Source organism: Asparagus officinalis, chromosome 8 (genome assembly GCF_001876935.1).
Source record: "Asparagus officinalis chromosome 8, Aspof.V1, whole genome shotgun sequence".
NCBI classification, from domain to species: Eukaryota; Viridiplantae; Streptophyta; class Magnoliopsida; order Asparagales; family Asparagaceae; genus Asparagus; species Asparagus officinalis.
The window spans coordinates 128,694,741-128,706,756 of record NC_033801.1 but is presented as its reverse complement, the minus strand read 5'-3'; the positions used below and the strand labels follow the sequence as shown (position 1 = coordinate 128,706,756).

Here is a 12,016-nt window from a genome sequence, read left to right as displayed (position 1 = left end):
GGGTCTGGTTCGACATCCGCTTCATTACCACTGTCGATATCTTCTGTCTCTTGTGACTCTGAGTAGAAGACAGAATTCGTATGGAAGTTTTCTACTCCCTTGAAGGGGTATTTCTCCGCAATCAGGGTCTGAACTTCGTCTTCATCATTGACATACTTCATAACTTGATGTAGGGTGGATGGGATAATGCGATTTGCATGAATCCATGGTCGTCCTAATAACAGATTGTAGGACGTGTCCGCATCTATGATGTAACAAGCCACTTCTGACCTGAGATCTCCGATTTAACATCTGAGCTTAATCTTTCCCATAGGCCGAGTGCTGTTAGCATTAAATCCGAAGATGGTGGTTTGGGTGGCATGCAACCGATGCAAGGGAATCCCTAAAACTTGCATAACTCTGTATGGCATGATGCTAAGTGCCGAGCCTGGGTCGACCTGAACGCGGCTGATCTCTGATGACCCGATGTATCCTGTGTAGTACAGGGGTCTATCATGTTTATGTTTCACCTGCATATCTTCCTGAGTGAATGATATGCAAGGTAGGCTTCTGGCTGCTTGTAAACACTGCAGACAGGACTGATCTTCAGACGCTTCCGGAATTGGAGCAACTTGAGTGATGAAGCTCTCCGTGTTCTTCAAGGCTTCAATTAGAGCTTCTCTGGTAGTTTTGGACAACTTCAAGAGCTCGTAAAGGGTGATCCTGGCAGGTATGTTGGCTAGCTGCGCCATTACATTAAATTGATAAGGGGCGCTTGTTTCGCCAAGATCTTGGTGAAGATTTTTGTTGAACCAGAGATCTCTTTGCTTCCCTTTATCAACCGGCTTCTTTGGCACAGAACCCCCAGCGTCTTGGGGCTGTTCTTCAGCTTCTTGAGCATTCTGGTCATAGTTCCTCAAATAAGCTTTCCCTGAACGAGTACCGGGGTTACCCTCCGGGTATGCTGCTAGGACGATCCTCTCTTCTTCTGAGTCGGTGAGAGGTTTGAGATGGTCATTATTCTCATTAACAGAGGGGCTAATCAAGTTGGATGACTTAGCCTTGCTTCTTTTCTGCTTGAATGCAGTGTCCGTCCATTGCTGATCTTCAATTAGGTCCGGATGGACCCACATGATCTCTCCTTTTGGGGTAGTGAGGGGTACCAACCCCCTGCCCTTCTGATTGTGTAAGTCGGTGTTTTTCAAGTGCATTTCCCCTTTATGGACTGGAATGACACCGTCTGCAGCAGCTACAGGGGGAAAGTCACCGAACTGGACCGTAATCAAATTAGTGGATACAGTCTTCTGCTCCGGCTTCAGAGTAAGTACATTGGCATTCACCAAATTTTGCAAGATGTCTTTGAAGACATAGCATTTTCTAGTAGGATGTCCCAAGAACCTATGATAGCGACAGTAATTGGGGTCATCTACCTTTCCTGCTTCATCTGGTTTTCTGATTTCAGGGAGCTGCAATTTATTATTCTTCCGAAGTAGTTGGAACAGAGTATCCACATGCTCTTCTTTGAACGAATACTGCTTAGGCACTCTTTGCTGATTAGGTGTCTTGCCTTGCTTAGTAGGCGGCGGTACTTGCGTGTAGTCAGCTGCTAAAGTATCTTTTCCCTTAGACCGTTGGGCGTTGTTCTGATTGCGTTGCTGCTGCGGCTTGGGTTGTGGCTCTTCTTCAGCTTTGATCCGAGCGACAATCTCTTCAGCTTGCTCCCCTTGCGAAACCAGTTGTCTCCAGGAGCAACATTCTGCTATCCCCATCTGAGCAAGGAGCTGGGTCTGCAAGTTGTGCCTGCAAGTTTCAACCAAGGTTGATTGAGTCATACCTGAGGGGCATCGCAATGTCATGCTGCGGAATCTTTCAACATAGGTCTTGATAGATTCTCCCTTCTTCTGCTTAGTGGCGAGAAGAGTCGAGACTGAGACCTCTGTGTCGTCTTCAAAGAATCTGGCCAAGAAAAACCTTTCCAAATCTACCCATTTCTGAATAGATCCAGCAGGCAATTTCATAAACCATTCAAAGGCCACTCCTTTAAGGGTACCGATGAACAAGTGTGTCAGGATTGCATCGTTTGCTACCACATCTCCGGTCTGTGACTTGAAGTAGTAGATGTGTTGGTTCGGCGATCATGTACCATCAAAAGGTTGCAGCGTTAGAGCCTTAAACTTTGGTGGATAGGGAGCTATATCCCATTCTGCAGGGTAGGGCCGTATCACTCCTTCCTCGTGAAGCTCGCTTCTGTTGGCCATTGCGTTAAGGCGGGCTTCTAGCTCATCCACTTTGGTTGACTGAGGATACAGCTCTTTATCTATCTCTTTCTCATTGTCAGAAGAAGAGTCCAAGTTGTGAGTCTCACGATCTGAATGTTCGTGTGCTTTTTGCTTTCCCTTTGACGTTGTCCTTCGGGAAGACTCGGGTTTTGGCCCCTTTTCAGCGAGAAACTGGGCCAACATATCCTTCAATTGGAGAAGTGTCTCCTGATGCGCCTGAAGCATGACATGATGTTCGCCCACTCTTTTGGCTATATCCTCGGGGTTTCCCATCATGTAGACAGAAACTTTTTGTGCTCCGACAGAGCTTGAAGATTGAGATTCAGCTATTGCCGAATGTTCATCACTCGTCGTAATCCCTTTGGCTAACTTTTGATAATTAACCGGTCGTATAGCTCCAGTCCGTGACCGAGTATGCCGATACACCCCTTCGAACTCATCACAAATTTCTCGAACAGTCGGGGAATGGCTCCTTTCTGATTCATCAGAACTAGGATACGAAACCTTCCCTCTACCAATCATGTTGATGGTGACCTGAGGGTATTCGGCTTCAGAACCTTTCTTCTTATGACAACGTCGCCTCTTGGTAGGTCTTACGACATCCGCCAATCTGTCGAACACTGACTGTCGGGGCTCGGGTGCGCAACATTGACACTCGGAGAGGACTGCTGAAATAATCCTCTCACAATGGCAGGAACGATTTGCCTGTTGCATTGGTTTTCTTCTAGAGAGTAACTCTCGCAAGTCAGGGCTTTGAGATTGACTCTTCATCGGAGACTGGTTCTTGGTGGACGTGAATCTTAAACCCACGTCGACTCTCTTGAACTTGGCGGACCACATCGCATTTGGGAGTTGAAATGCGAGGGTCGCGTTGTGATCTATAAACACGAGACCTTGGCCTGCGTTTAGTTGATGAAACAGACCCCTTAGGGTCTTGTTTTGTTTGGACACACTCATGAGGTGCATGTTTTCCCTTAGCAGGGCTATGTTTTGATTGGACAACGCACCACTGAGGGTCGCGTTTAAGCTGAATCACCCGAGGTTCATAATTGGATTCATTACCTCGAAGTGTGCGTTCTGGAGTATGAACGCAATGCTTGGGCAGATCTTCAGAAACACAATTCTCGCGTTGGACCAGGGATTGATTTTCTCGGAGATGTGCTCGTCGGATGGATCTTCTCCGTCTCCGAGCGGCGTTTTTCTTGGCTTGTTTCAAAGCCTTAGCAGCAGCGTTGTCGGCGTTGATTGGGCCTTTCTCTGTCATAGGCCTCTTGCAACCCAGTACACGCCGTGTCGAAATGGGCGCGGGATCTTCAGCTTGCAGAGCGAGTTTGAGGCTTTGGCCAAAGGAGAGGGATTTCTTTGGCGTCTCAACAGCAGTTAAGACCTCTTTAGGGCTCTTATAGGCATCTCGCCTAGCTTTAGGGCTAAGCGATCCAGAGGAGAGGACTTCCTCGTACTTGGCTTGGTCAAACTCCACGACTATAGTTTCGACCGTGGTTCCAGTGAGGTGAACGTCGGATTGCGCCACCACTTCCTCGTCAGAGAAGATAGTCCCCAGCGGAGTCGCCATCTTTTGTTTGTGGAAAAATTTGTAATAAGAAAATGAAGGAAAGAATTATATTTGATTTTATTCTCTCTAACTGCTTAGAAAAAGAATGCTTACAACTCTCTCAACTCTCGATTACAATTGGATTTCCTGATTACAAAAGAGAAGAGAATGAATTTGGATTCTCCCCTTTGTTTAATTCTGGGTTCTTCTTGGTAGCGATGAGATGCCTCCCTCGAATGCTTGTGTCGAGTTTGCTTCTCGTTGACGATCCGAATATCTATACTCACTGGAACAACGGTCTGGTCTGGTTGATAACTCTTGATGAGTTTTCTGTTTCAGAACAAACAACAAACTCTAATAATGATAGAGTTGTTTGAATCGAAAATAATTCGGTTAATGGGCCAAGTAACGACGGTTCGGAGCTCCACCGCTTGTTGATTCCTCAGACTGTGTAAGGAGTCAATCCTCTTTTTCTGATTCTGAAAGATCTGATCTCTAAAGTTCCCCCTCTAGGTGATCAAAATCCGATCCCCACAATCCAAAAATCCCCCTTAACTCTATTGAGTTTGTTGATATTTATAGGAAGATTAGGAGTGTAACTGACCCCTTAATCCGCTCCTAAATGATAGGTTTTGTTACCTCATTAATCGGTTGTAACCACCCATGTAAGCCACTCCTCAAATCAGTTGCCTCATTAAGCGGTTTTCGAAACTGCATTGATCGTGTTTGAACAGGTCAGAACTTTGACATGCGTTCTGGCATAGATTCTATGTTTGAACACAGCATCTGGAGGTGCGTTCTGCGGCGATATTGAGCTGCGTTCTTCTATGTTTGCAGGTGCGTTTGGCAGCAGTATAGAACTGCGTTCGACGTCAGCTGGAGCTGCGTCTGGCAGCGGTTGGAGCTGCGCTCAGTTGCTGATCTGAGCTGCGTTCAGCGCTGATTTGAGCTGCGTTCAGAGGCTGATCTGAGTTGCGTTCAGAGGCTGATCTGAGTTGCGTTTGAGCTGTGCTTGGCAGCGATTGGAGCTGCATTTGAGCTGTGCTTGGCAGCGATTGGAGCTGCGTTTGAGCTGTGCTTGGCAGCGATTGGAGCTGCGTTTGAGCTGCGTTTGAGCTGCGTTGGAGATGCGTCCGAGCTGTGCTTGGCAGCGATTGGAGCTGCGTCCGAGCTGTGCTTAGCAGCGATTGGAGTTGCGTTCGAGCTGTGCTTGGCAGCGATTGGAGCTGTGCTTGGCAGCGATTGGAGCTGCGTTTGAGCTGCGTTTGAGCTGCGTTTGAGTTGTGCTTGGCAGCGATTGGAGCTGCGTTTGAGCTTCTCTGTCTTTATATATGGATGACACCAATGGCCATTCGAGAAGGTCCTATTCAGGCCATTTGTGATAATTGAGGCATCTCAATAACGCTCTATCAACTGCAGGTCACGATCTCCACTAAGATTTCCTTGCATGGTTTAACCATGTACTCCTCAGTGTGTCGAATATCATTACACTGCTTATCAGCATCTCTAATAGTTGCTAATATAATATTAGTCATGTTGTTGTCGTAGCCATCAAGATCAATCATCTCACATAAGAAGTTGCATTCGTGTTTGCAGCAGTTGAAGCTGCGTAGGTGATTGAATTGGTGTTGTGTCTGGACGATGGTACACAGGGAGGACTTCCACGTCTTGGTTTGAAGAGATCGTTGATTTGTAATCTCTTTCTGTCAGAGCGTTGCTAAAGATCGTCGTTTTGTAATCTTTGCTTTAGCTCTTTGATATGTGAAAGTCTTCAAATTGTAGCCTTCCGGAAGTCGTCAGATTGTAACTTCCATCATTGGTGTTTGATGGAGAATCAGATATCTATTATTATTTTTAGACATCCTACAATAGGTCCCCCAAGCAGTGTTATTGACCTGTTCGATGTTGTCGACGTACTTGAATAAATACCTAGGAACGCCGGAAACACTGCTTGGACACCAAATCATGCTCAGCTGATAGAGGATCTGTAGCAGGACAAAGTCCTTCACATCTCGGCGATCAGAAGATAGTACCAGCTTCAAGAGCAGGTCCTCCACATTGCGTCTGGTGGGGCCTCATTTGGGGGGAGCTATACTACTGGAACCCCCCACCTTGGGTTTGTCAAAAAACCTGGACCAAATTCAATTTTCCCTATCCCGATTGTGGTCAACATGAAGCCCCTCATTGGAGAACCATGTATGCTCCATTACCCACTCAAGGTTGAATGAGCATGCGATCTCTTCTCCATCATTCCTATCGGTGAAGACAAATTGTTTGCTTTTCTTGTCCCACTGACTCAAAATGTGCTCAAAGGTGGGAAGATCAACACCAGGTGGGCCAAATTGGACGTAGTGTCTGAATACACTATCTTCGTAGGCTGCAAAATACCTTGGCCCCATACGTGTCACCAAATTCCGCATGAAGTCGTGATAGGCACCGAAGCTGGCGGTGGGTCGCAACATAATAGCTGGCTTTGCCCTTTTTCTACAAAACAAAAACACAAGACGAGAGCATTTTTTAGTATAATCAGTAAACATAATAACTATGCTGTAAACTTTGCGGGTAAACCAACAACCTTAACAACAACCCCATAACCTTAAACAACAAAAACCTAACCTTAACAACCAAAGCCTAACCTCAACAACTAAACAACAACCTCAACAATAAAGGCATAAACCTTGCATGTTAACAGTAACCAACAACCTTAACAACAACCCCACAATCTTATCAACCAAAACCTAACCTTAACAACCAAAACCTAACCTCAACAACCAAACAACAACCTCAACAATAAAAGCATAAACCTTGCATGTTAACAGTAACCTCCACAGCTAACAGACACCCGTAATTTTGGACCTTCTCACCAGACTAGGAGCATTATCAATCAAACCATAACCTTAACAACATAAAACTTGCGATAAAAATTACCTTTTGGGTGCCGCCATGTGCTTCTCTTTTTCTCCTCTCTGTAGACTAAGGAGCGCTCTAGTGGCATCGTTGGACACGCCGGTGGTGCCGGTGCTGCCCTCTAGACCTTCGCGGGGGCCTACACTTAAATTTTGAGGTGGGCTTCTGGGATGAGAATGGCTGGTTGCGATGTCCTCTAGAGCATCAGCAATTGCAGCTCGAGCTTCAGATTCAATCCGCACTGCAGTTGTATGGGCTCTTTCTGAGATTTCGAACCGCCTTTCGCTGTGGTCGGCATTGAGGTTGGCTTTGGGGGTTGAATCGCCGGCCATTTTGATCCCTTTGCTTTGCTTCGGTTTGCGTTGGGGTCGGTTGATTTAGGACTAGGGTTTTGAATTGGGTTTCTGGAGTCGGTTTGCTTGCAGAAGAGAGAGATGACAGGGTACGGACGAGGAGGTAACTCATTGCTTGCAGAAGAGAGAGATGACAGGGTACGGACGAGGAGGTAACTCATAACGGGGAATTTTAAACGTAAGGGTATTTTGGGCTAACTCATAACGGGGAATTTTAAACGTAAGGGTATTTTGGGCATTTCGAGCGGGGTTTAAACGGAGTTATGCCTGGGGATCCGTTTTGGGGGCTGGAAGAAAATCGCTCACGGTTTTGGGGGCAAAGCACCCGTTGAAAAAGTCTTGGGGGGGCAGAGCACGTTTTGTTCCGTTTTGGGGGCTGGAAGCATTTTTCCCTATTAAGATTGATCCATTCTTATAGAAGTTTATAAATATAATGTTAGATGAGAGTTCAGTAATAACTTTAAAAAAATTTAGATCTATTAATTTCCAAGGATCTTCGCCTATTTCTCTTATCTTCCCTTTTTGTTTTATAATATTCTTGATTAAACAGAAAACCATTTGTAGTCATGCGGTTGTCTAGGATTACCTACGTGTAACTTGGTCTTGATATCTATATGTTTGTGCTTTCCTCTCACTCATTTTAATTAATGATGCATATACACAGCTACATTGTGATGAAATATAACTCACATCAAACGTACAAAAACATCCAGCATTTTTATTCGTAAACGTAGGTTACGCAACTTATACATTAGGCTTCACTCACCAAATCTCACTTCACTTTTACAAACTTGTAACACCTCAAGCCTTTATTCAACCACTCTAGTATTTACTACTACTACACATACAACCAAACTCTCCTCCTTAAATTTACACACATCATCCGTATCTCCTCCCTTGAACCCGAGGCTCAAACAAGGCAAGCTCCTCCCCTCTATTCTCCTTCACCCTCCTCGCCTCCTCCGTCGACATCCTGTACGAATTCATGATCACCTCCACCGGCATCCCTTTCAGCACCGAATCCTTGCCCACGATATTGCTGACGATGGCGTTGTCGTTGGTGAAGAACGCGACGTACTCAAACCCCTCTCGGCTTGACCGGATCAGGGTAGCGAAGTGCTGCGGCACCACAACAACTTGGCCTTGGCGGACTTCGTTGTTGTGAACGGTGTTGCCGCGCAGGCCAACGATCTGGAAGCGGGCGCTGCCGCGGGATATGTAGACTATGGCGTGGGCGTTCACGTTCCAGTGTGGAGAGATCAGGGCGTCCTGTAAAGAAGAGGAAACCAAATTTAATTTAATGATCATTGCTGGAGGAATAGAAAAAATATCATTAATTTCAACAAAATATCATTTTTTGACCATATAGAATTACTGAAAAATCATTTAAAAAGCACTAAAAAGATTTTTTTTTTTTAATTTTTTTGTAATTCCTTGAAAACCTAACAATATAAAAATTATGCCATATTAATTCTCTTACCGGGCGAACAACTCCTTTCTCAGCATTCAACTGAAGATACCTAAGAATAGGCAGCTTCTTACTGTTGAGGTGAGTAATCCTCCCTGCATTAGGATTATAGATATCAGCCCTCTCAGGATCATCAATGTTCTCCTTAATTCTCAAGGAGCAAAAAGCCTGCTCTAATCCATTGACAGTTGTTTGTCTTCTTCTCTCCTCTTCGTACTCTTCTCTCTCCATTCTCGAGGGCCTGATAACGCGAAGCTCTTCCTCAACTCTAATGATCTCTCCTCTATTGTCGTTGCGGCCCTTGAGCTTCTCGGCGAGGTCTCTGCTGATTCCCATTACTTCGGCTAAGGATTCAGTTTCGAAGCCATTGAAGATGTTCTCATTGGAGTCCTCCTGGCGGGTGGGCTCTACGCTGAACCTCTGGCCTCGCTGCTTCCTTCCAGCTAGCAAGAATTGCTGCAAAATTCAGAAGAAGTTTATAGTTAGTCACTATAAACTAATTATATTAAGAAAAAAAACTGATACGAGTAGACAAATATGAGATAGAATCACAACTACAACTATGATTGAGTTTTTAGGAGTGGTATGGTCCTTTGACATAGTATAAGAGCAACCAAGATTCAAATTTATATACTCCTCAACTAATACTGAAATAATTACTTTAATCATGATATTCTTTAAATTTTAGGAATGTGATCCAAAATCGAAATGTTTGGCGTATATTTGTGATTTGCATTAATATTTATTTCAGACTTGAAAAAATAAATAAGACACTCTACTAAATAACAAACCCTTGCAATGATGCCCGCTATCAAAAGAATTTAGACCGTACTGGGGTTTCCATCCAAATACAACTATGATTTTTAGTTCATGCTCACCCTGTGATTGCGGTCGAGCTGGTTAGCATTGTTGCCGGTGTCAACGACGGTGATAGCAACAACGGGCTGATCACCGTCGTTATAAGCCCAATGCACAACTCCAGCAGGCAATGCAAGGATATCACCCTCACGGAAGTGGTTGATTCTCTGGTGCTGGTCGCTTGACCTCTGTCCTTGACCACGCCGGCGTTGCGATTGCTGCTGGAATTGCTGGAATGACTCCGGGCATCCGGGCACAACGGTGCCTGAAATCCCTCTACCTGTAAACAAGTAAACAAGCTTCAGTCGAGGACTTATTTGAATAAAATAGTTGGAGAATGGGGAACTGCATCCATATTTCAAACATACATGTATAGTTGGATGTTGTTGCAGAAATCTGACAAAAATAGATCAAGAATAGGATAGTAAAGGGTTTTTTGCGCATAGCCCAATTGCTGCTCTTTAATTGCAGATAGACCCATGAACCTTTATTGTTGAGGACTCGGTCTAGTTCTATCGTTGGGGATCGGAAATTTTCTTGAATCTATACTTTTGACTCTTTTACTCCTCTTAGGAGGTCTATTGGTCAAAATCAATTTTCTCTTTCCGATGGAAAGAGAATAAAAAAGAAATCTAATCATGGTGGTCTATCTACACCAATATTAGACCTGTGGAGTACTCTAAACACAATTGGGCAATAGTACTACAACAGGTCTATTTGTAATTCATCCATTTTTAAAACTAATGCTGACGTTGAATTTAAATTTGTTAGTACAACTTTTGGAACTTATGTGAAGTGGGAATTTTGGTGCGGTGGAAGGTAGATTTTGACATCATATCAAATTAATCCAGTTTCAAATGTTATTATGACCACCAATTCAAAGCGGATTTTTTTAAAAAAATGCAGTTTTTGGCCCATTAAACTGAGCCCTCGCAATAAATCAAAGTTTTTAAAGACGTCTTGAAGCAGGCTTAGTATCAAAAACTACTTCTAATCAAACACACCTGAAAACAATCGTCATTATCAGTAAAAAAAAAGTAGCTTGCCTTGAAGAATGTAGACAAGGCGAGGAGCATTGAAGAAAGAAGGCGGCAATAACCCTCTAGGCTGAATAATCCGGCGCTGGAACGCGACACCGGCACACTCAAACTGCTGATCATTCTCATCAAACAACTCAGTAACCCCGGCCTCCGACTCAACGCGGTGGCTGGGCTCCTGAGCGGTAATCCGCTCGATATTACACCGGTTTCGTCCCCGGAGGCGGCGCTCAGTCACGTACTCAATCTGGGCGTGGGCTAAACTTGAGGTTATCAAGAGGAAAGAGATTGAGAGGAGAGAGGTTACGGAGATTGCCATATCGCTTTGAGGGGTGCGGAGAGGGGAGCTAACGGGCTGGGCCTTTTATAGAGGAGATGGGGGCCACGTAGGTAGAGTGATGAGGGGGTAGGGTGTTGACACATTTCGCCGTGCATGGGCTTGAGAGAGGTCGTGATGCCGCATAGGGTACGGCTTTTGGTGGGCGTGGCGTACGCGTGGATGAGGTTGGTGGCGGGGGTACAAAAGGCAGGAAGCGGTGGGGAAAGGAAATACTTGGAATGTTAACGCAGGCCCAAACTCCCATTCGCCCGGCCGTTAGCTCGTTGCACGCGTTGAGAAAAGAGAGAAGGATAAATCGTAATCAACCTATTTATTGATATCTTATTGTTAGATTTATTTCCTAGTCCGGATAAAGTTTCAAGAAGCGGTGGGGAAAGGAAATACTTGGAATGTTAACGCAGGCCCAAACTCCCATTCGCCCGGCCGTTAGCTCGTTGCACGCGTTGAGAAAAGAGAGAAGGATAAATCGTAATCAACCTATTTATTGATATCTTATTGTTAGATTTATTTCCTAGTCCGGATAAAGTTTCAAGATTAATTAAGAAAGATTAATCCTTTTATTCTCTTCACTCAGATTTAATCACATCCAGTGTATATGTAAATAATTCCTACATATGTTATAAGATACTCATTATTCGTCTACTTAATTTCGAAATCAATTAGTAGCCCGGAAGTAAGGAAATTTTTTGTCATGTTAGAGTTTAGAGTTAGAGCCTGAAATTTTTATCATGTTAGTGTTTAGAGTTAGAGTCATGTCTATGGCAATAGCCTGAATAGTAGCTTAGTAGGGATGCTAAACAGTATCCGTATTTAAAAAATATCTGTAACCGTATCCGTTAGGATACGAATATGGTTACTCAAATCTATAACCGATAGAATATGGTTTCGGATATGATTTTGTAGTGAAATATCTGGATCCGTATCCGAAATATCTGAATACATATTAGTCATACTGTTACGATAGTTTTAATCTTTAGATTATGGATTTGAGGTTAATTTTGATAATCAAGATATCTAATATTAGCTTTTCAGATATAATGAACACTTTTGTATTACATGAACTATATTTTTTTAATACTATCCAGTTTTCTCATATTCGTTTTGTATTTTGCATGCATATCCGCTTATATATCTGTTATCCATATCCGATTTTAGCGGATATGGATACGAATTTTCCTTACTGAGACATATTAATATCTGTATCCGTATCTGAGATGGATAAGAGGATATGGATACCGTAAGC

The 12,016-nt window shown here is 44.0% G+C and overlaps 1 protein-coding gene across 1 annotated transcript; it reads right to left on the bottom strand.

Moving 5' to 3' along the window:
- Nucleotides 7,848-10,752, bottom strand: LOC109821925 (glutelin type-A 1-like). The gene is made up of 4 exons (XM_020388082.1): nucleotides 10,443-10,752; nucleotides 9,417-9,676; nucleotides 8,551-8,994; nucleotides 7,848-8,339 (listed from the first exon to the last, which is right to left on the bottom strand). Exons 1-4 carry the CDS (start codon nucleotides 10,750-10,752, stop codon nucleotides 7,950-7,952), a joined length of 1,404 nt encoding a protein of 467 aa, XP_020243671.1. The 3' UTR covers nucleotides 7,848-7,949.